The sequence below is a fragment of the Choloepus didactylus genome, chromosome 7 (genome assembly GCF_015220235.1).
Source record: "Choloepus didactylus isolate mChoDid1 chromosome 7, mChoDid1.pri, whole genome shotgun sequence".
NCBI lineage: Eukaryota > Metazoa > Chordata > Mammalia > Pilosa > Megalonychidae > Choloepus > Choloepus didactylus.
In genome coordinates, this window is record NC_051313.1 from 70,362,822 (window position 1) to 70,386,347 (window position 23,526).

At 37.6% G+C, this 23,526-nt stretch overlaps 1 protein-coding gene across 1 annotated transcript; it reads left to right on the plus strand.

Annotated features, from left to right (window-relative positions):
- Positions 1–13,535: 13,535 nt before the first annotated feature.
- On the plus strand, positions 13,536–13,952 carry LOC119540970 (protein FAM136A-like). Its single transcript, XM_037844875.1, has one exon. The coding sequence runs from the start codon at positions 13,536–13,538 to the stop codon at positions 13,950–13,952; it is 417 nt and encodes a 138-aa protein (XP_037700803.1).
- Positions 13,953–23,526: the final 9,574 nt, after the last annotated feature.

The window sequence follows — 23,526 nt, forward strand, 5'->3', positions numbered from 1 at the left end:
CTAAGAAGCTACTGAATGATTTGGGGAGAATGAAAAAACCCTTCTTTCCTGTTCCTCTTCTTAACAAAATATGTCCTTCAATATGATATTTCCTTCATCAGATTTACTTTTACTATTTGAAGTTCTCCTTATGGCTGTGTGTGTGTGTGTGTGTGTGTGTGTGTGTGTGTATGTGTGCATGTGGATTAAAGATTTGGGTATTATTCAGTGAGACAATATGTTGACAGAATTCATTTATCTGATAAGTCCAAGACTACCCATTATTCAAAAAGATATTAGATGATGAGAATGATTGAGACACTGAATATTACTACCAAATAGCATTAGCAGGTAGTACAGTGCTCTGGAGATCATGGACACTGGTGACTTTAGGGAATGGTTCCATAAAGGGATAAGGAACCACTGTAGACAGTTTAGAACACTGCAAAGGAATATTAGATCAGGAATAGATCTTAGAAACCATAGAAGTGTTGATAGATGCTGTGATGGTTAGGTTCATGTATCAACTTGGCCAGGTGATGGTGTCCAGGTGTCTGGTCAAGCAAGCACTGGCCTAACTGTTGCTAATAGGACATTTGTGGCTGGTTCATAAACCAGAAGGTTGGTTTATTAAATCATAAGTCAATTGACTGCAACTGTATCTGATTACATTAATGAAGGGTGTGTCTTCCGCAATGAGAGAATTCAATCAGCTTCATTTAATCCAATCGGTTGAAGACTTTTAAGGGAGAAAGAGAGAGAACCTTCACTTCAGCTAGCCAGCATCTCCTGAGGAGTTCATTGAACACCTTCATTGAAGCTGCCAGTTTGTTTTCTGTCTTACAGAATTCGGACTTGTGCATTCCCACAGTTGTGTGAGAAACTTTTATACAATCTTATATTTACAAATATCTTTTGTTGGTTCTGTTTCCCTAGAGAACACTAATACAGGTTCCTTCTACCTAACCAATGTCCCCAGTTTATTTTTTAATGAAATCAGGTATACAATGATTAGGTGACTGTATAGAGACTAAGCACATGGTCTCTAATACCAGTCTGCATGAGTTTAAGAACGCCACCATTCTCTGGCTGTGTTATATAGCAATTTACCCTCTGGGTCTCATTTCCTTATCTGCAAAATGGGAATAATTATAGTACCTTCCTCAGGCTGGGATTGTGAAGATTAAATGAAATAAAACTTGTTAGAAAGTGCATGATAAATAGAAAATAAATTTTAGCTATTACTATTACTGCCTAAATTTGCCTCTCTCACAATTATACTAGGTCATATCCAAGGCAATTATAGGTCCCAAAGGATCTTCAGATCATAGTATTTCCTTCGATTCTAGATGCTAACACTATTCATTCTTACCGTGGACTCTCCACTGATTTTCCAACACCTGGGGTTTATTTTTTGTTTTATCTTAACCCCATAAGACTACTTCACTGTCTGCCTTTTGAACATCCCATACTTCTCTGCATGTAGGAAATGAAGAAAGGTCAATATTTGGAAAAAATATAAAAGAAGGTAAAGGTCTCTGTAGTTTCTCAAACTTGGTGTACAGTATGTATTGATCCAGGCACCTAAAATAGATTTGAACTATCTATCAGAGACTTTCCTCCCTTTTTGGAGGTCTATCTTAAAGTGACTGAGATCAGGTTAAGAACATGAGGGGATAGAAGAAAACTAAAGCTCTTCAGCACAGGCTAATTTGAAATCGACAGCCGCTATGACAAAAACCTACCTGGTTCTTAGAAAGTTGAACTGCCCAGTTCCTTACCTGACTGATACTGCTGCTGGACTAAGGATAGAACCAACTCAAGTTAAATAGAAATGAGAGCATTAACTACACTGGCAGCAGAATAAATCAGAACAACCAGGAACACTGCATAAATTTAAGCAAAGGCTAGAGTTAACATTTGTTTCATTCAGTGTGGTTGGTTAGCTGAGGTCAGCAATGTCTCTATACTTTCAGTCCTTTTCAGATGAATTCTTTCTGTTAGAACCCATATTTTTTTGTATCTTCTTTTGATCTCCTTTCCTTCCACATTAAAAGACCTCTGAAAAACCAGAAGTATAAATATAATTTATAGAAGTTTTACTCCATGAAATATTAATTAAATCAACCAGCTCTGCCCGAGATATCAATGTCCAACTAATCTCAACATCAAAAACTAAGCCATGTTGCAGTTTTAATTAACTCAATAGCTGTCTTTAGTTGTTGAAATAATTTCATCCCAGAGAAGACAGAAATGAAAAAGTGGATATTAAACATTACAAAGACTTTTATTCTTGATACTCAATTCAGTATGTAACAGTATGTAATTATCAAACATAAAAGGTTAATACTTTTTTAAAAACCTTGGAGCATAAAGTTTATATTGTTAGAGAAAACTTACATGGAAATTTTTTGAGTCAAAGACTCTAAATATAATTGAATGTTGTTTTTAGAATGGGCAAAACTTCCAAAATTATTCTAGAGACTGGTCTATAAGTTTTTTCCACATTTGGAAAGTTTTTCTTATACAAATTAAGAGCACATATTCTGTGGCACTGAATCAAAATCTATAGATCTGATTATAGTCTTCCATTGTTTTTCTAAGACTAATTCAAAAGCAGGAGAACCTCATGTTATTTCATAACGAATCTCATGTGTGTGTGTACATGCATGTGAGCACAGAAAATCCTAACTCATTTTCAGGTTTCCCACATTTGCTAAATCCAATTCTTGGACATACAGGTAGAAAGATGCATGCCAAACACACAGAAGAGTCTCATTTAATATTTAATAAGTGAATTGATTTTTTTCCATTTGTTTTCTGAAAAACCATTGGCTTCTTACTCATCTTTCTTTTAAGACTGGGTTTAGATTGGATCCAATAAAGAAGTCATAAGTTATTGATCAAGGTTGTCAGTTTTAAAGTTTTATTTTACACACACACACACACGGGATAATATTTTGGTGCTGTTTGGCCCTCAGTACTTCCTGTTTCTAAGTTATCATAAAGCTCTCATATTAAAAGCTATACATGGCAGACTCAAATCGGAGTTTCTTTCAAGTTTTGGAGAGGTTAACTGAGCCATTGTGCTTGGTGTTATCAGGAAAAAAAAGGATATAATGTAGAGGAAGTCCCTTCTAGAGAGGAAGGAAAAGGAAAAGTCTTATTCCCCAGAGGAATAAGGGAAAGAAAGGTGGTCAGAAGTTGAATGAGCAACTCTTGGTGTGGTGCTTTGAGGGAGGCTGCCAGTGGAAGCAACTATAGAGGCCCATTGGACTTTCCAGTCATGCTTCAGTGGACACTAATCCAGAGACCACTTCAGACTATTGATGTGGCAAAGACCAACAGAAAACAATTCACGAATGCCAATTGTCCCTATTGCAAAGAGTACTTTCCCCTACAGACACTATCTTGTATAGGAAGACAAAGAGGAGAGGAACAGCTCCAATAGGGAATTGACTTTTGACTTGATAGAAGTATTTACCCAAGCACAACTGTTTAAGATACTAAGATATTCTAATCGACAGTGAAAACATCTCTCTTTCTCTCACCTACCTCCCCACTCAGTTATAGGAAGTAAAGAAGCTATGTTTCTTTGTACATCTGAAACTAATACAACTAAAACAAACTTCTATAGAGTATCTATTAACTACCAGGCACTGTGCTAGATGCTAGGGATATAGAGCAACAAAGGAATCCAGGCTAGTGAAAGAGATGAACAAGAAAATAAAAGATGGACAGTATGGTATGTTTATGAGGGCTCTGGCAGAAGTGCGTTTAGGGGGGTTGGGGGAGCAGTGCTGGGGAGACCAACTATCAAGGTTTACCTGGGACTGTCCCTGTTTTAGCACTGAAATCCTGTGTCCTGGGAAATCCCTCCGTCCTACACAAATTGGACTGTTCGTCACTAGCTTTGAAGTACAGAGCAAGACTCTCTTAACGCAGCCTGGGATAGGGGGTAGAAGTGTAGTCATGTTAGAATTTATATCCACCATCAGCTTAATAAAATACTAGATGGATGAGGAGGTTGGGAACATTTAAGTGAAAAAATTTAGCCCCTGGAAACTAGATTACATCAACTGATTAGGAAAATCCCAGTTCATGTGGAATGTCATTCCTAGAGCTCTATGGAGATCCAGTAACTTGAATATTTTTGAGCACCTATTATCTGAAAAGATAATTCTGACAAAGTCACTACCTGCAAGGAGCTTATAGTTCAATAAAGGATAAAGCTGTATATACAAATCATTATAAAGTAAGCTCTAGAGAGCAACCTGAAAGAAAGTCAGATGAGATGTCATGGGATTTAGAAGAGGATGTTATTGCTTCTGGCCTGGGAGAGAAGCATCTTAGCGGGTCCAAGGATGTCTTCCTGGAATAGTAGCGTGGGAGAACAAAGGAGAACCACAACAGGATGGGAAAGAAGGAGCTCAGGAGGAGATGCAAAAGCCCCTTTACATAAGCAAAACAAAAAATTCCCTGGCACCTTGGGGTCTGGCAGAACATTTGACATTGTGATTTTGGACTCTTTCCACATGTTCCTCATGAGACTTTTCTCCCCCTCAAAATTTCACTCCTGCAAAATATTTCCCGGTGATGTGAATATGTGATCATTTGGAATTAGTCAGGTTGTGGTTACACTTTTTTGTAATTAGAGTCAATAATGCCAGTATTTTGTTACCTGAAATCTTTCTTTACAGTGCTAACAGGTGTTTATTTGGGCAGACTGCAGACTCTTTAGTAACTATCCCCAGTGTGTTTATTAACTACCGAGTTTATTTTTCAAGCTGAACCTTCATGATAATTGATAGCATAATCCAAGTTTCATGATTTCTTTTTCCCAGTTGCTGATGCCTCCTACTCACTTTCTCTCTGACCTCTCATAAATTCAACCACACGATTCATCCTTGCTTGTCTCTCTGCTCCCCCTTTCTAGCTCTTGCTATCATAAAATGCAGCGTTCACATCTCATTTCTCAGCAAAATTATGAGATGTGTTGAGTGAATTAACATTAATAATATTTTAACTAAAAACACTTTGAAGAATCTACAGACCGTTTACCAAGGAACTAAATTATTTCAAATACTTGTGCCAAAATAAATGAACCAAAGCATTTCTGATGTAGTAACCTAACATTTTATCGTGGGTATAAAGACAACTCACTAATCTCCAAAATTCAGAAATCCTTATTAGATTCTTTCTTCATCAGTGAGAGAGAAAGAACATTCTACAATAGATTTTTCTGTAACTTTTAGTAGTGGAGTAGGGCGTTTCTTTCTTAACATAATTTGAACTAATATGAAACTCTTTTCCTAATATAAAGTGTCTTCAGAATTCCTTGGAATTATTGCAAACAATAAGTAGAATTTATTAAGGTTATGAATCAAAGAGAAATGTTATGTGTTCTTGTTGTCATTAAAAATATTTAGAGGTTAATCTTTTCCCCATTTTTGGCTTAGTGATGACTCTGATTTTTTCCTCTCCTAATAGGTTCTCTTGGTTCCTAGGTATTCCCAGCTGCTACGAGTCACAAATTCTGCCTGATAGCAGGATGACCTTTTCAGAGAGGTGCCAATGTTTGTAAGCTAAAATACAAAGGAAGGAAAAAAGTTTGCTGAATGACTATGTGGTTGGAAGGAAGCTCATTTATACTAGCTCCCTCCTCCCCCGCTGCCCTCCCTCCCTCATATTTCAAATCCTTCATTTCTCCATTCTCCATGACCTTACTGGAGTAGTGAGTAGTGGAACTGTTAGCTACAGGGATGTGGTGGTTCAATCAGGCTCTTGGATGTCTTGAAAATTCTCCCTCAGTGTCTGCTTGTCAATTGGGTAGAGGAAACAGCATATGGCACCTCTGCTCTGTGGAACATAGCTGACTGCTCCTGGGAAAGGAGTCAAGAAGCAGCCGACCTGCCTTTGGAAGGCAGGTGACCTGGGTTACTCCTACCTGCAACCAGTCACAGTGATTACACTTTGTCTGGATATGACCAGATGTCCTCAATTCCCCAGGCTTGAATACACTTAACCTTGCTTCTTCAAACTGCTTTGCATTCCTTACTCATCCCTTCATTCCCTCCATTCTTAGCACTTAAAAAAAAAAATATATCCACAGAAGCTAGTTACTGTCTATCTGACTTTTCATCATAGTTTTGCATACTCCTTTCAAATATTCTTTTCCTTTGTCCTCTTCTTTTTAACCTCATAATTTTGCTTTTTGGTAACCAACCAAAGATTTCTCTGTGTGACTTAAAAGAAATATTACAAGATAAACCCTCTCCTGGTATAAGAGCTACAGAATTATTTGCATATATAATCTCTTCCTATGCCTCTTGCTACATGGGCCTTTGGTCTTGATTCCTCATAGTGTAACAAAAGAATAAATTACATAGTGCTGATAGAACCTTAAACCGACAATCTTCCGAGGCACCAGCAGGTTTAATGGAAATCAAAGAAAATTCAAGATTATACATTTTCTTGTAAATGTATTTCTTTTTCCTGTCTGTCCTCTCACATATTATCAATTTTCTTGCTGCCTTATTATTCAGTTTCCTACTTGCCAAATAACAAACTAAAAGCTGTCTTTGAGCCATTGTCTCGTCAATAGAATTGTACTCGCTGATCTAGGATTAAGGTACTGGCAAATCGGTTACATGACATTTAGGCATACGATTTAAGGATTTAGTTAATTAATGAACTATGGCAATTTCAAAAAGACTAAATGGATTTCCTCACCTAATACTTTGCCTCTCTCCTGACTACTTTGAGAAGACTGAAAGAGTGTAAAAAAAGGTGTTTATATAGTGCCATCTAGTGGCAAATACATTAAAAAGCTGTTTGTCTCATCTAGGGACTGCTTAAAGGAACACGGGAAAAGAATGCTGCTCTTAGGGTCTGGTTTGGAATCCCCAGGTTTAATTCTCGTTTTGTATTAAACATACGGGAATAAGTCATTTCCAGGGTCTCTTTTTGGTGTCATTAGGAGTTGTAAGCTTTAATCTGCTTTGTAAGAAGCCAAAAAGATGAAAACTCTTTTAATAGCCTGAAGGATTACTGCCTTTGTATTTAAATTTGCACTTTTCATTGCCACCCCACTTTCTTATAAAATAAAACACTGATTCCAGTTAGATTAGGAAAAGGTTAATAGTCTAAGAAAATTGATTTTGATCATGCCACTTATAACACACTGCTCCCCTCTTCCAACTTTTCTCATGTAAATCTCACTCTTAAATTTTAACATGAATTGCTTACAAAGTTTTCTTCAGTTATACTTATTAATAAGATGTGCAAGATATATGAGGACAATAACCCACATGGAAAGAAAACAAAAATTAAAAAAAAATAATAGCCAAATCAGAAACTGCTGTCTAATTTAAATTATTCTTGTTCCCCAGGATCAACTTGCCCTTTCAAAGGATGATCTCTAACTTGTAATTCAGGCTAGCTTTGCTTTGACTGTGAGATACTCCCAGGCTCAGGTCTCTATCCTGACCCGTGCTTACCAGCTGTTCTGTTTCTAAAGCATTTCAGCCTTTCTTAGCAGGGCTGTCCTCCTGCATGTGCACCGAGAGGCTGTTAAATCTGCATGTGTCAATCATCACTGCTTTCCAACTGGCCATAGAGGTAGATTCTTACCATGTCCATGTTTACCTCAGAGACCTCCAGCTTCTCAGGACCTCTTTTGTTCTTCTGGTTGTGCATTCTTTTATTCTTTTGTGATCTTGTGGATAAAATAATAAGCATGAAAGCAAATTGAAACATCAAAAACGTTCATCAAGTCTTAAATGTTTTAAATAATAGGAGGTAGTTAAAATGATGACTTTTTGAGATATCAGTATGTCTGCTGAGATATATATCTTGTGGGTCTCAGGGTCAAATCCCTAATTTCATAACACAACTGATCATCTAGAAATTTCTCCTTAAATAAAACGGATCCTTCTCTCATGGTATCATGACACTCATGAAATGGTTTCTGTGGTCTTAATCTTTTCTTCATTAAGGTACTCAAAAATGAGCATAATTGCTCAGGATGGTGAATTTTCATACACTATACTTTTACCATGTTAATTAGAATGCAAGTAACTGAATGAGGCACACCTGCCTAAAGCAGTTACAATTTAAAAGGACCTAAAGCCTCTGTTCTTAATTTCAGCTAAACTACTACAGAATTTTCCTTTTGGAAATGGAAGAGTGATCCCTGATCTCTGTGGTTTCAGTATCCCCCAAAAGAATTCAATCAAAGTTTCCTATTTTATTGACAGCTTTAGCAGTGATTTCATAATTGGTAGTTAGAATTAGCATGCAATGAAGTTTAAGTGGTTGTTGGGATTGTTGTTGATTAGAGATCTTTGAATTAAATACTAGTTCCCTGCCTGGTGTTATTTGAAAGGACTAATCTTCCACAGCAGGAATTTTAGTGGAAGAATGCCAAGCAATGCTCACTTTACATCTCACTTCCAACCCTCTCTAACGGTGCCAAGTTTATTATGAGTTAGAAACTGAACAGGTTCAAGCAGCCCATTTCTAAAATGTAATCATTTAATTTTCATATGATTTTATGAAGCAAGTTTTATTATTTGATAATTATGTAACCAGAACATGATACAATGTAAGATCATGATGAATATACTATCTTGCAATCTTAAGAATGGCCAAAAAAAAAAAAAAAATCCTTAATCAAATTATATAAAGAGATTCATTTAAACAATAATTCATATTCTGTGTTGGCATCTCCCTTGCTTTCTTTCATTTCCAGGTAGGCTTAACTCAGAGCTTTTGTAGGGATATATAGTAAGAAAAACTTCCTTCTGTAATTCTGATTCTCTTTAGTTCTTGAGTTTTCTAGCAACCTGTCAGACACTATTTTGTGCTGCTCTTAAAAGTAGAATGATGAGACCCAGCAGGAAGACAGTCCTCTCATGTATGGCTGCCATACATGGGAAGACTCTCTTGGAATCTGTCTTCTCAGCCTGTGCTCTTGTCAACGGCAGACAGCTAGAAAAAGGGTCGAGGCTGGGGGCTCAGGGTGGGGAGGCCCACCCCACTTCAAAACAACAACAAAAAAAGCACGTCTGTGATAGCCAAAAATTATTTCCAGAATATCTAGATTGCTTATTAATATTTCAGCATAAGAATTTTGTGAATATATGTATTATAGTTCTCCTTAATCTCAGAGGGAATGGTTACCTTTTTTATGCTTGAGGTACTGAAGAGAAGTGACTGACAGAGATAAACATAAATAGACAGTTGTATCTTTATGGTCTAGAGTCTAAGACTATAGCAGAAATATAACTACATTCTTAAAAGGGCAGGATGATTCCTGTGTGCTAGGGAAAGAAGTGAGATGAAGTACATCCAGAGGAACTGGGAAGGACAAGTTTTAATGGCTGATGTATCACATGATATCAAGGAACAATGGCAGCAAAGGCCACCCTAGGCTGAAAAAATCAGAGCTCTTCTCCACTCAGAATGGGAGACCCTCATCAATTAGTGTCCAGAATTGGAGCAGGAAGCCCCAAATGACAAATATAAGACTTCATACCCTAACAGGATGCTTATAAATATATATGAAATATAAATTTTTCAAGTAAAGGATTCATTTTCATACAGAAACAAGACTAAAGTAGTCTTCATATTCAAAAACTGTTTCACCCATCCTTTATTTGAATATTAAGTAGAAAAGATTCTAGGAGTTCCAGAATCTTTAGAAGGAAAAATTCTTAATCTCATCCTTCATTTTCAGTTCCAAATTTCACATGCACAGTTTACAGCATCAAATGTGTATTAAAATGCTGAAAAAGGAGGGGAATGGCAAATAAATATTAATAAATAGTTATTTGAGATTATAAGTAGATGAAATATACTTTTGTGTTAAAAGGTAATTTTTAAAAGAGGACATAATCATCACTCTCATACAAATATGAAATGAACACATGTTAAAGATTTTATTTAGCTCATTAATTGATGAGGAAACTGGTAAGATAGTTATAATTGGTTCATAGAAGAATTAAAACTACCACCAATATAATAAGCAACAAGGAAAGGAATTTAAAAATAGATACAAAACTTGCTTATTCCAGGACCAGGGTGGGAGGGTGGGAAGGAAAATTAACACCTGACAAAATTAGTTTGTATGTTTATGAACGAGTCATTTGTATTGCTATCAGTTATCTATAATTTACAGAGTTGTAAAATAGCTCAAATATAGCAAAAGGCCCAGTGACCCATGGAGTCAGCTAGTGCTCTAGATTTTCTTGAAGTTACTCAATAGCCTTTTTGATCCGTTTCAAAGTCTTTCACAAATTTTCCCTACATTGACAACCATAGAAATAATAGATTGCTTTCAGATACTCCACAAAATTCTATTCACTCCCCAATTTCTTCACAGATAATTTCATTTTGGAATTTTTCCTGATCCCCTTAACTGATTGTGATGTCTCCCTTTTTTAACATCAAAATTCTGTTATCTCCCTTTTGTGGCATGATTTCACTACCTTGAATGATAGTTATATTTCTTATTCCTCTTACAGGATTTTAAGTTGTTTTATTGTTTTTTAATCTTCTGCCACAGTTATCCTAGAACTTACATATGTAATGTGCTCAATAGATATGTTTCATTGAATTTAATGTAATTCTTCTATCCTTTCAGCTAGTCCTGATTAGCTAGATATGGCAGCTTCCTGCAAAGTAGGATCTGAGGAGTCATTTTTCTATGGAATCATCTTCCAAAGCATTAAGGTTAATTAAAGAACTCTAGGCAATACTTGCTTTAGATCCAATCTATTCCCAAATCTTTCCCTCTTTGAACTACTATGAGTGCCTGAAAACATTTCCGCCACTGGATTTTCTAGTGAGTTTTGTGAATTAAGGCATCTTCTCTAAAAGAAGGCCATTCCAGTGACCCAGTAGCCAATAGCTGTCATTAACACATCGGCATATTTACTAGTTTGATAACTATCAAAGGAATGGTAAAGAAAAGGATGTTTTTTGGTTTTAGTTTTGGTTTTCAATGGGAAATGAGGAAGTAGAAAACTTGGAGTTGGCAATGTGCTATGTCTACAATTACTCATGATGAATGGAAGTCCTTCATGGCCATCCTTATAAGTAGACTTACTGCCATTTCTTACCAGTAAAATGGGAAGTTTGGAGAAGTATTACCTTGGGAAGTGCAAATAAATATTTTAAAACACTTTTTTAAGGTTGTCTCTTAATTTTTGAGTAGGTGGCCCCTGAAATACAATTCAGATCATGATTGGCAGGTAATATTTCTTTAGGTTGGTATTATGTTGAAATCATCTGTGTGTCACTGGATGTTGAACAGATTGAGGAAGTTTAAAGCACTGCCTTTAAAATTAGAAATGATTGCATTGAGATAAAGAAACAGTTGGCGTTCTTGCATAAAAGATACTTGGTACCAATTATTTATGCACTAAATGAGTCTAGAAAACCAGATTCAATTATTCACAGTTTTGATTCAATAAGCTTTTGATTTAGTGCCTATGTCTTTAATGACTAAGTTATTCCAGGAAAAGTTGAACCCTAGAAAAACAAAGTTTTACCTAGCTAAGATTACCCTGAAGGGAGGTTGTGAGCCACAGAGTTCTTACATTAGCAAATAAAACCACAGTGCATGTCTGCTCCCTGTGGATTTTAATCTGCAACAACAATAAAGTGCAAGTAATGAGCCTTAGGTTAAATGGTTGAATATAAAATTCAAGTCAAAACTAGGAGGTCTTTTCTTGAAAAAGGTGAGATGAATGTTATGAGATGGTCTAAGATGGTTTGAGATATCTTACAGAAGTGCCTCTCCTCTCACATCTGGATAGCCTGATTTTGTTCCCAACTTCAGATATCTTCACATGAGTCTTTTCACTTTATTTAGTTCTTTCAGCTCAGGTTGCACCTTGCACTTACAACCCCATTCATCTACTCAGAAGTATCAGTCATCGGCCATAGGTGAAAGGGTAGAGAATATGAAAAGGACAAAATTTTAAGTTGTCAAAGCATGAATTTTCCACTCTAAGTCTCCCTTAGGGTATACTTTTATCTCCAAATACAGTGCTCATTCTGCTTTTCTCCTCTTCATTTGTTCAGTAATTTATTCTTTTATTTTTGCATTATTTTACTTATTCATGTTCATCTATTCACTCATCAAATAAAAACCTACTGAGAACTTAAGGTGTTTTTAAATGGATGTGTTATTGGCATTTTGGGTGAGATGATTCTTTGAGATAATTCTTTGTGCATTACTATCCAGTATATTGTGAGACATTTATTATCCCTGGGCCCCATCCACAAAGCAGTCCTTAATGACCATGCCACCTAAATCCCCCCTCTCTCTTCCATTTCCAAATATCTCAGGAGAAGAACCCTGGGTAAGATCCACTACCAGAAGATATCAGGATGAATAAGACAAAGTCCTGGACCTCAAGAAGTGGATAGCTTCATGGGGAAAACAACTAAATTACAGTATAGCATGATATGTGCTATGAGAGAAATAAATATGCACTAGTGACCCCCAGGGATAATCAGGAAAGCTTTTCAGAAGAGAAAAATGTTTGAGCCAACCCTTTAAGAACATGTAAAAATTAAACAAATGAAGAAAACTTACAGGCATAGAAAGAGGTGCAAGGCCATGCCAGAGGACAGAAAAATGCTTAGGAAGAGCCAGCAAATCTATCAAGGATGGTACACGGATGTGGAGTAGGGGAAGTGATGACTGATAAGATGAGGTGTGGTTGGCTAAAATATTTGGAATTTATTCTTAGAAATATGGAAGCATGGAAGTGGACATGATGAGACCTGAGTTTCCAAAAGACCACTCTGACAAGGACTCTGGAATGTTGATTAGAAGAAATGACTAAGAGCAGAGAAAACCATTTTGAGGATGTGGTATTAATTTAGAAGAGAACTGAAGGATACTTAAATGGATAATAAGGATTGCCAATGGCATCCACTCAAAGACAATCAGTAACACACCTTTAGTTGAACAAGTTGCTATTACTCATTTCAGTGGGAGGTAACACTAACTGAGGGTTGTCTCAGTAAGAAGGCATTGGGAGGAAACTATTTATAGTATTTGAGCTTTGGTTGGGTAATTTTGGGGGAGAGTCTAAGGGAACAGGGATTCAGTTGCTACCAAAAAGTGAGGGCAGGTCTATGACTGAGTATCTCAGTAAACCTTACCCATAGGGAGGACAGTCTAGAGTGAGGATTGGTATAGAAGTAGCAGTCAGTCCTATTAGCTGGGAGAGGAGGATGTTTGATATTGTGTAGGTTGCATAGTGACCTTGTTTATGTCTCACTTTATTATGGTCTCAGTGCAACTTCATTTGATGTTGGTGTTCTGTGAGATGGTTTATATCCAACAAGAGAACAATATGGCCTAGCTGTGAGCATCAGACCAGCTTATAATAACACTGAAGCTTAACTGTGGGCATCAGACCAGTTCCCAGATGATGAGGGGCTGTTTTGTTTTGTTTTGTTTCTTAGGATGGACATAAGAGAATAAATTCCAAAAAGACTAAGGAGTATATAAAACTTGGTGGCACAGGGTCACCATGGAAGAGCTGCAGCAGCTCTGCATGCAAGAAGCTGTGGACTCCATGGTGAAGAGTCTGGAGAGAGAGACCATCCAGAAGATGCAGGGCCTCATGTTCTGGTGCAGCACCAGCTGTTGTGAGGACAACCAGGCATCCCTGCAGCAGGTGCATCAGTGCATTCAGCGCTGCCACACACCTCTGGCTCAGGCCCAGGCCCTGGTGACCAGCGAGTTGGAGAAGTTCCAGGACCACCTGGCCCAGTGCACCATGCACTGCAACAACAAAGCCAAAGACTCGATGGATGCAGGGAGTAAGGAGGTTCAGGTGAAGCAGCAGCTGGAGAGCTGTGTAACCAAGTGTGTGGATGAACACATGCACCTCATCCCATCCATGACCATGAAGATGAAGGAGTTGCTCTCATCCATGGGGAAATGAGTCTTTGCCAATGCCATTAGGGAGGGCAGGACTGGGAATTTTGGTCTTTTAAGTAAAGTTTATGAATGAAGAACTTAAGGATGGCAACAAGGTTAAGGGACTATGTCAACTGCCTCTGGACACTGGTTCCTTTATACACTTCAGTCCATAAAAAGTGAAATGGAAAAAACTGGTGCTAACATTTGGATCAGAGATAGCACAGGGGTGTGTTTTTTAAAGCCTACATTTCATGTGGCAAGTTCTGGTACTGGCAGTAGGATGTTCCCTTTCTGTACCAAGCCAGAGTCCTCCCACATACCAGATTCTTGTTGGTGCACAGGTACTAACAGGCTGGAAGTTTCCTCTAACTTGCCTGTATGAGGAGGGGAATTTCTGTTTGTTGCCAACCTCCTGTTTACCAGAAGCATCATCACACCATTTTCCATAAGTTTTAAAACAAAACCCATGGGGTCACTAATTTAGAAGGGGAAAAAAGGGTTTCTGGATCATTGATTTACTTGATTTTGTTTTATATACAAGGGCCTGAAATTGGTTAAGATATGGAGTTGTGAGAAAAGGTACTCTGAAAAAGAACTTTGAAAGGCTCCTTGTAGATATTCTTACCTGGCCATAAGGATGTAGTTGTTCAAAAGGGTGAAAAGAAATGAAACAAAATAAAGTTTCAGTGGCTGAGAGATTTCAAATGGAGTCGGGAGGTCATTCTGGAGGTTATTCTTATGCCCTATATAGATATCCCTTTTTAGTTTTTAGTGTATTAGTATAGCTAGAAGGAAATATCTGAAACTGTTGAACTGCAATCCAGTAGCCTCTATTCTTGGAGATGATTGTTTAACTATATAGCTTATACGGCGAGAATGCGTGATTGTGAAAACCTTATGGCTCATACTCCCTTTATCCAGTGTATGGACAGATGAGTAGAAAAATGGGGACAAAAAGTAAATGAACAATAGCGGGGAATGGAAGTTGAGATATTTTGGGGTGTTCTTTTTTTGACTTTTTTTTATTCTTATTTTTATCTTATTTTTTTGGAGTAATGAAAATGTTCAAAAATTGATTGTGGTGATGAATGCACAACTATGTGATGATACTGTGAACAACTGATTGTACCCTTTGGATGATTGTATGGCATATGACTATATCTCAATAAAATAGCACTTTAAAAAAAGATTTAGTTGTGTTTTTCTTGAAATTCTCACACATTGCATCTTTTCACCTGAAGTCCATGCAAAAACATGAGAAGTGGTATTACCTTGGGTGTAGGAAGTAGAACTTCTCCCTCAATGATTGTTGTGATGGCCCCTGAGGTTTCTACAGAAAGCAAAAGGACAGTCTTGCAGTGACACTGTCCCTTTGAAGGGAAAGGGAGTTTTATTAGGGATGTATACCAATATCTGGGAATGAACAGTGAAAAAGGAACTGTTGGCTGCTAAAAATAGTTGTAAATCACTGGATTTAGAAAGACCTGGTTTTTCATAGAACAGAATGTAGTGAAAGCCTAAACTCAGCATTGCCTACTTACCTATTATAATAAATAATTATTATTTATTATTGTAAATTAATAAATTTTATTTATCCTAAAATAATAGAGCCCTCTTGAGAAAATCTCTGGCAACAGTAAAGGGAGAAAAAGTAAGCAACTCAGGGGCTTGGGTGAGCTCTGACTCCCTTAGTGCAAAGGAGGGGCAGCCCCCATTACCAAACACCACATTCAGCCTGGGGCCTCTGCAACATGCCATGTTCCTGTCCCAGCACTGACACCTTATCATTTTGATAAAGATCTTGTCTTTCTACCAACTTATTACTTGAAGTGGGAGTATAGCCTGTCTGATTGCTATTGTATGACTGTGATATATTTTCCAAGTGTTTGGTTTAAAAAATAAACAAGGTTTAATTTAAAAAAGAAAAACAAGTTGGTGACTGGTTAAACAAAGAATATGAAGAAGGATGAGGTATAAAGGCTAACTCCCAAGCTTCTAGCTTGAGTGAATGGGTGGGTAGTGGGGTTATTCACCATTATGTGGCATACAGATCAGGATATGGGGCAAAATGTGGATACATGAGTTTGAGTTGCCTTTAGGATATTGAAGTGGAATGCTGCTAATTTGTCCAGTGCTAAGAAGAAAGATCTGGGCCAAAGACAAAGATTAGAAAATATTAAGCATATATGCGATAGTATTTAAAGTTGTAGGAATGGATAAGATCATTCAGATAGAATGTGTAGAGTGAAAATAAAGGACCAAGGACAGAGCTTTAAGTGTTGGTCAGAGGAAAGAATATCCTCAAATAAGGCTTTGGTAAGTGTAATAGGAGAGGGAGGAGGAAAATCATCTTCCTGTTGTTTGAGGGGTAGACTGGAAGTGAGCAAGAGAAGACATTGTATGGATACTTCAAGTGCTTGACTGTGAGGTGAGATTAAAATGTGGTAGTAGTTAAATGGCATAGGGTTGAGTGAGTTTTGTTCATTTGTGTGAAGAGAGAGACTTGAACAAGTTAAACTGAGGGAAAACATCTAGTAGAGAGTGAAAAGTGACAGGGATGGGCAGGTGGACAATTAATGTAACTATCAATTTGCACTGGTGCAGTTCACATGATGGTCTGATTTCTTCTAGTAACACCTGTCAGTCAAAATAAAGGAAAGCAGAGGATCTATGTTAGTTATTGTCATAATATCTATTTCTTTCCAGTAGTTACCTGTTTGGGGATTCATGTAATTCTAGAGAAATTGATTCCATTTCCAACTCAAATGTGAAACATGTGACTGAGTTTAAGCTTATTGGTTTACCCCATTTCTCTGGTTAAGTGATTGGTTCAATAATGGGACTTTATTGGTAATTACTGGAGCACATATTTGCTCTTATCTGATGGGTATGAGTGAGGAAGGATTTGCTGGCAGGCATCATGGGGCCTGAGGGCCTGGCCTGACAATGAAGCCAAGCCTGAGGAAGACAGAGTGGAAAGACAAAATGAAACTTGGTCTTGCTTACATCATTTGAGCTGTTAGATCAAGCCTCATTTGAAGCCAGTTTTACCTTTACACTTTTCAGTCACTGAACCAATAGATACCCTTTATTACTTAAAAAGAGTGTAAATTAATTTTTCTGTTGCTTTTGCTATATCCCTAACCTGATCTACTTAAGGAGTGAAGGAAGCTGAGTTTTAGGTTGAAACAGGGTTATGGTTGAGGCGGGCAGGTGCAACAAGGAAGAGAATTAAATGTCTTGGAAAAAGAATGGTTAAAATGATGGTGATGAGACCTGAATTCAATAGATAAGAAAGTTAACTGGCCTACCTCCACTGATATTTTCCTTTTCTCTATCTTACCTTCTGAGGGCCAAAATCTGCACTTTCCATGTTGACTATTATCTAATATAATTAAATTCAAATAAAAATTAACTTGTTTATAAGTATGGGACTATGCTAAATTTATGAGGATACAAATGTTTAGGTTCCTGTTTCTAATAGTTTACTACGTAATTAAGGAGATAAAATAAACACACACACACACACACACACACACACACACACACACACCATTCACCTGTTCACTTATTAAATTTTTAAAAGCAACACAAAACAAATTATGAGGAAGAGCTCAAGTGCATTTTACAGATGGCAAGTGCAATGGGATTCGAAAGGGAGAAGTTAATCTGTGCTATTCAGCTAATGTAGGGTGATTAGAAGAGATTCCCCAGGGCTCTCTTTTCTCTCTTGGTTAATTTGTTAGCATTAGAGGGGGCAGCAGGCTTGCTCTCTGCTTCTGATGTGGGAGATGAGGATCTTTTTACTAGTTCTATGACCTTGAATAAGTCACTCAGACTCTTTGAACTTCACCTTCTTTATTTAAGAAAGAATTGACAATAATTTAAGTTCCTACTTCTTTCTCAGGGTTGTTGTAGAGAATATAAATCATTATGGGAAAAAGAGAGTAAGCACTGGAACATCACCACCTCACACACAAAAAATCATAATGGGAAACAGAGGATGTTGAAAGTACCTTCCAAACTGGAAAGCACCTAAAAAAGTGGGGAGTGGTAATCTAAATATCTAAATATCTAATGGTGGGAATTTTAGACGATACAGGCAGAATAATGACAAAGTTAGGAAGGAGAAACAGTGTTGTAAGTCACAGCATGTGCACCTCTGATGTTACCCTCTACCATTTCCACTCAGGGGCAGCCCCATTGGGTGATTATGGAAAATTTTAGAATAGTACTTCTTCAGCCTCATTTTACTAACACACAAAAGACAGATAAGAGAAAGATGTACAATAAAACTTCAAGTTCCTATTTTGGACCAAATAAAAATCCATTCAAATGAAGTTGTTTGTTGTTCTGTTTTTGCAAATTTTACACCAATTCAAAAGAATTAATTTCTTTATATTATAATTAGAGTAAAATAGGTACAAAGTCCCAGGACCAATACAGATCCCTACCCTTCTATACGTTTAATACATAGCAATAACAGGGGAACAAGGAGAATTATTGGCTGTGGGATTCTTAAAGATACTGCTGTGGGTCTGTTCCTCCTCCTTCTTTTACTTAGGTCAAGAGAATGTATATTCACCCTATTCTTTTTCTCTGAACTACATGGTTCATTCTGGTCCTTTGACTATTTTCTTTTCCATTCCTGAACTTCTTAAAATATAGGGCAATTGTAAAGACCTCTTCAAAAACTCTTCTTTCAGAATCCTTATTTAAGCTATAATTAACAGTATTAGAGTTTTCCAGGCAGACTTCTTTCTATCTAACAAATCTTCCCTCCGTCCAAGGAGTCACTTTCGGAACATTTGAAGGAGGGCAGTGCTGTGTATCATTAGTGAGGTATAGAGGAAAAAAGCCATATTCTGGATGCAGAAGTACATAGAAGAGTCTTTTGGTTTAGTAGGGATTTCAGAATAACAGAAAACTTCAGAAAATTAGGGCCATTCATAATGGCAAGGTGACACAGGCTCATGTTCTCTCTGCTTCCAGAGGCAATCAAAAAGCTATAGTTAAACGCTCGGATGGAGAAGATGGTGGCATAGAGAGGAGTGGAAGTTAGTTAGTTCCCCCAGAGCAACTAATAAAAAACCAGGAACAACTAGTGAAAGGTCTGGAATAACTGCTGGGAGATGACTGTGACTGTCCACGCATTGTGCAACAATCTGGATTGGGAGAAATGCCTGAGATCGTGGCACAAAATCTGTAAGTAAAAACTACAGACCCAAGCTGAGAGCCCCTCCCTCATGGCAGCCTGAAGTGCAAAGCCTTGCTGTGATATAGAGCAGCACTCTCTGAACAAGCGAATATACCTCAGCCCAGCTCTGACAAGCAGACAGAGGCTTTTGGTGACGACTGACCCTGGAGAGTCAGGGGGCGTATCTGTCTTGGGACATGGATACCAAAGGATTGGGTGCTATCTCTGGCCGACGGGTGAATCTGGGGGGCATAGACTGACCCTGAAAGGGGGCTTTCTGTCCCTTTCTCTCTCTTTCAACCTGGGTGGCTCAGTGGAGAAAGCTTCAGCCATTTTCAGCTCGCATGCTCTGCAGTAGAGACAGCTTCAGCCATTTTAAACTCACAGCACTCTGACCCAGACAACGGTGGAGATAGCAGACTCAGAGAAACAAAGAATCTATTTATATGCAAATGACCTCTCTCTAGGGGTCCTATCTTCCCTAAGAGGAAGAAGATGGTGCCAAGCTCTACTATCCGCCTTCCATTCAGAACCAGACCCCGAGCCTGGGGGAAAACAGCCACAGGCCACACCTCCTTACACCAGACTGGAGTGACAGGCTGACAGGCACCACCTGCTAGGCAGAAAAGCACAGGGTGTGTCAATCCTCTAAGACACACCATCAGGGAAACTGGATACTGAATATTTCTTCCTTCTAAGACCTGAGCCTGTTCTTGTCTGGGAAAACCTGACTGGGGTTGCCAAGGAGGCCAGATGCCTGGACAACAAAAAACAACAACCAACACTAAGAAAAATGAAGTTATGGCCCATCAAAGGAACAAACTTATACTTCAACTGAGATACAGGAATTTAAACAACTAATGCTAAATCAATTCAAAGAGTTTAGGGAAGATATGGCAAAAGAGATAAAGGTTATAAAGAAAACACTGGGTGTACATAAGGCAGAAATTGAAAGTTCGAAAAAACAACAGGCAGAACCTATGGAAATGAAAGGCACAAGACAAGAGATGAAAGACACAATGTAAACCTACAACAGCAGATCTCAAGAAGCAGAAGAAAACACTCAGGAACTGGAAAACAAGGCAACTGAAAGCTTACACACAAAAGAACACATAGAGAAAAGAATGGAAAAAATATGAGCAACATCTCTGGAAACTTAAGGACAAAATGAAATGCAGGAATGTACGTGTCATTGGTGTTCCAGAAGGAGAAGAGAAGGAGAAAGAGGCAGAAGAAGTAATAGAGGAAATAATCAATGAAAATTTCTCATCTCTAATGAAAGACATAAAACTACAGATCCAAAAAGTGCAGCATACTCTAAACAGAATAGATGTGAATAGGCCTATGCCAAGACACTTAATAATCAAATTATCAAACGTCAAAGACAAAGAGAGAATCCTGAAAGCAGCAAGAGAAAAGTGAACCATCACACATAAAGGAAGCTTAATAAGACTATGTGTGGATTTCTCAGCAGAAACCACGGAGGCAAGAAGGAAGTGGTGTGATATATTTAAGATACTGAAAGAGAAAAAATGCCAACCAAGAATCCTATATCTGGCAAAAATGTCCTTCAAATATGAGGGAGAGTTCAAAATATTCTCTGACAGACAATGACAGTTTGTGAACAAGATACCTGCACTACAGGAAATACTAAAGGGAGCACTACAGACAGATAGGAAAAAACAGGAGTGAGAGGTTTGAAACACAATTTTGGGTGATGGTAGCACAGCAATGTAAGTACACTGAACAAAGATAAGTATGAATATGGTTGAAAGAGGAACGTTAGGAGCATGTGGGACACCAGAAGAAAAGAGGAAAGATAAAGACTGGGACTGTATAACTCAGTGAAACCTAGAGTGTTCAACAATTGTGATAACATGTACGAATATGTTTTTTCATGAGGAAGAACAAATGAATCTCAACCTTGCAAGGTGTTAAAAATAGGGTGGTATTGGGGAAAAATACAGTCAACATAAACTAGAGACTATAATTTACAGAATCATTATATTATGCTTCCTTTAATGTAACAAAGGCAATATACCAAGGCTAACTGCATATAAGAGGGGGGCATAAGGGAGGGGTATGGGACTCTTGACATTGGTAATGCTGTCTGACTCTTTATTCTACTTTAGTTTAAGGTTAACTTTCCTTTTACTGCTTCCTAGCTGTCATGTTTTTTTTTTTTCTCTTTCTTTTTTCTTTTTCTTTTGCCTCTCTACCTTTTTTGACTCTTCCTCCTTCTTTGTGGAAGAAATGTAGATGCCCTTATATAGATAGTGGTGAGGGTGGTGAACACATAAATATGTGACTATACAGGGAACCATTGGTTGTTTACTTAGGATGGAATGTATAGGGTGTGAACAAAACCATCTTAAAAAAAATGGGTTGATGATGAAACCTTGAAGGCAATATATTGAGTAAAATAAGTCAGACACATAAGAACAAATATTGCAGGGTCTCACTGATAGGAACTAATTATAATATGTAAACTCATAGACATGAAATATAAGTTACCAGGATATAGAATGAGGCTAAAGAATGGGAAGTGGTTGCTTATTATGAGCATAACATTCAACTAGGTTGAACTTAATCATTTGGAAATGGACAGAGGTGATGATAGCACGCTATTGTGAGAATAACTAACAGGTGTGTTAATGTAGTGGAAAGGGGGAGCTTAGAGTTACGTAGGTCACCAGAAGGAACGTTGGAGTTTAAAAGATGGGAATGTATAAAACAGTGAACCTCGTGGTGGGCGATGTCTGAGATTAACTGTACAAATATTAGAAATCTCTTTCATGAACCAAAACAAATGTATGACAATACAACTATAACTTAATAATGGAGGGGTATATAGGAAAAAATATATACCTAATGAAAACTATATACTACAGTTAGTAGTATTTTAATGTTCTTTCATAAACAGTAACAAATGTACTATACCAATACTATGAGTCAACAATGGAGGGAGGATTGGTTAGGGATATGGGAGGATGTTCTAAAAATTGAAAAAAAATTTAATTGTGGTGATGGATGCACAGCTGTATGATGGTACTGGGGGCAATTTTACACTTTGGATCTTTGGAGAATTGTATGGTATGTGGAAAATCACGATAAAAAAAGCTATAGTCAAATATATAACAAAGAAATTCTTGAAGAGTATCTAATATCCATTTATTAATTTCTAGCTTCATTAGTGGCTTTCAAGTGTAGAGATACTTTTTAGCTTTACTTATCACTTTCCCAAATCCTTCAGGAGATAAAGATGGTCAACTGAAACTAAGAATAAAATCAGCCAGCATTCAAAGCTGCAAAGAACAGAGCTCACATTGTCTAGTCTAAGCTAAAAACATGTTTATTAAGATGTTGGATAGCTCACCAGATCTCCAACAGTGCCTTATAATGAGGTTAGAGGCTATGTGGCCTGCAATAATTAGGCTACTGGGCTTTCCAGTAGAGATTCTAATGTTCCTGCCTCTGGAGAAAGGAACCGAGCCTTGCACTGTTGCACTGCCAACATTGTGTATGAGACTCAAATTGGTAGGCCCTTCACCCTAGCTACTCCGGAGATTTGGTTGCTCCCTCCCCCCCAACCCCCGCACCTCCCTTTTAGCCTTATGTCTATATCTTTACTTTCTAAAAACTTTTTTATTTTGAAATAATTATAGATTCACAGGAAGTGGTAAAAATAGTTCAGAGAAGTCCCATGTACCCTTCACTCTGTTTCTCTCAAAAGTTACATCTTACATACCTATAGTACAACTTCAAAACAAAGAAATTGTTATTGGTGAAATCCATAGACCTTATTCAGATTTCACCAGTTTTACATGCACTCTTTTTGTGTAAGTTCTGTGCAATTTTGTCACTTGTATAGATTTATGTAACCTGCACCACAATCAAGATATGAAACTAATCCATCACCACAAAGCTCTTCCTCATGCTACCTCTTTATAGTCACAACTACCTCCTCCCATCCCTAAACCCTGGCAACCACTAATCTGTTCTTCATCTCTATACTTCTGTCATTTTGAGAATGTGATGTAAGTGGAATCAATCTTTTAAGATTGCCTTGTTTTTTGGTCAGCGTATTCCCCTTGAGATCCATTCAGGTTGTTGTATCAATTGTTAGTTCCTTTTTATTGCTGAGTTATGAATGTACCATAGCTTGTGTAACCAGTCACTCATTAAAGGACATTGGGTAGTTTCTAGTTGGGGTTATTACAAATAAAGTATCTATGACTATTCATGTGTAGGTACTCTGGTCAGCTTTTAAACCAATGTTTTCCTCCGGTGAGTCTGCTTGGCTAAGCCTAGGCCCTAGCTTGTGTCCAAACCACCTAACGGATCTGATTTTAACATCTTTAGCCCTTACAGGCTATTTTCAGTACAATTTTTGACACAT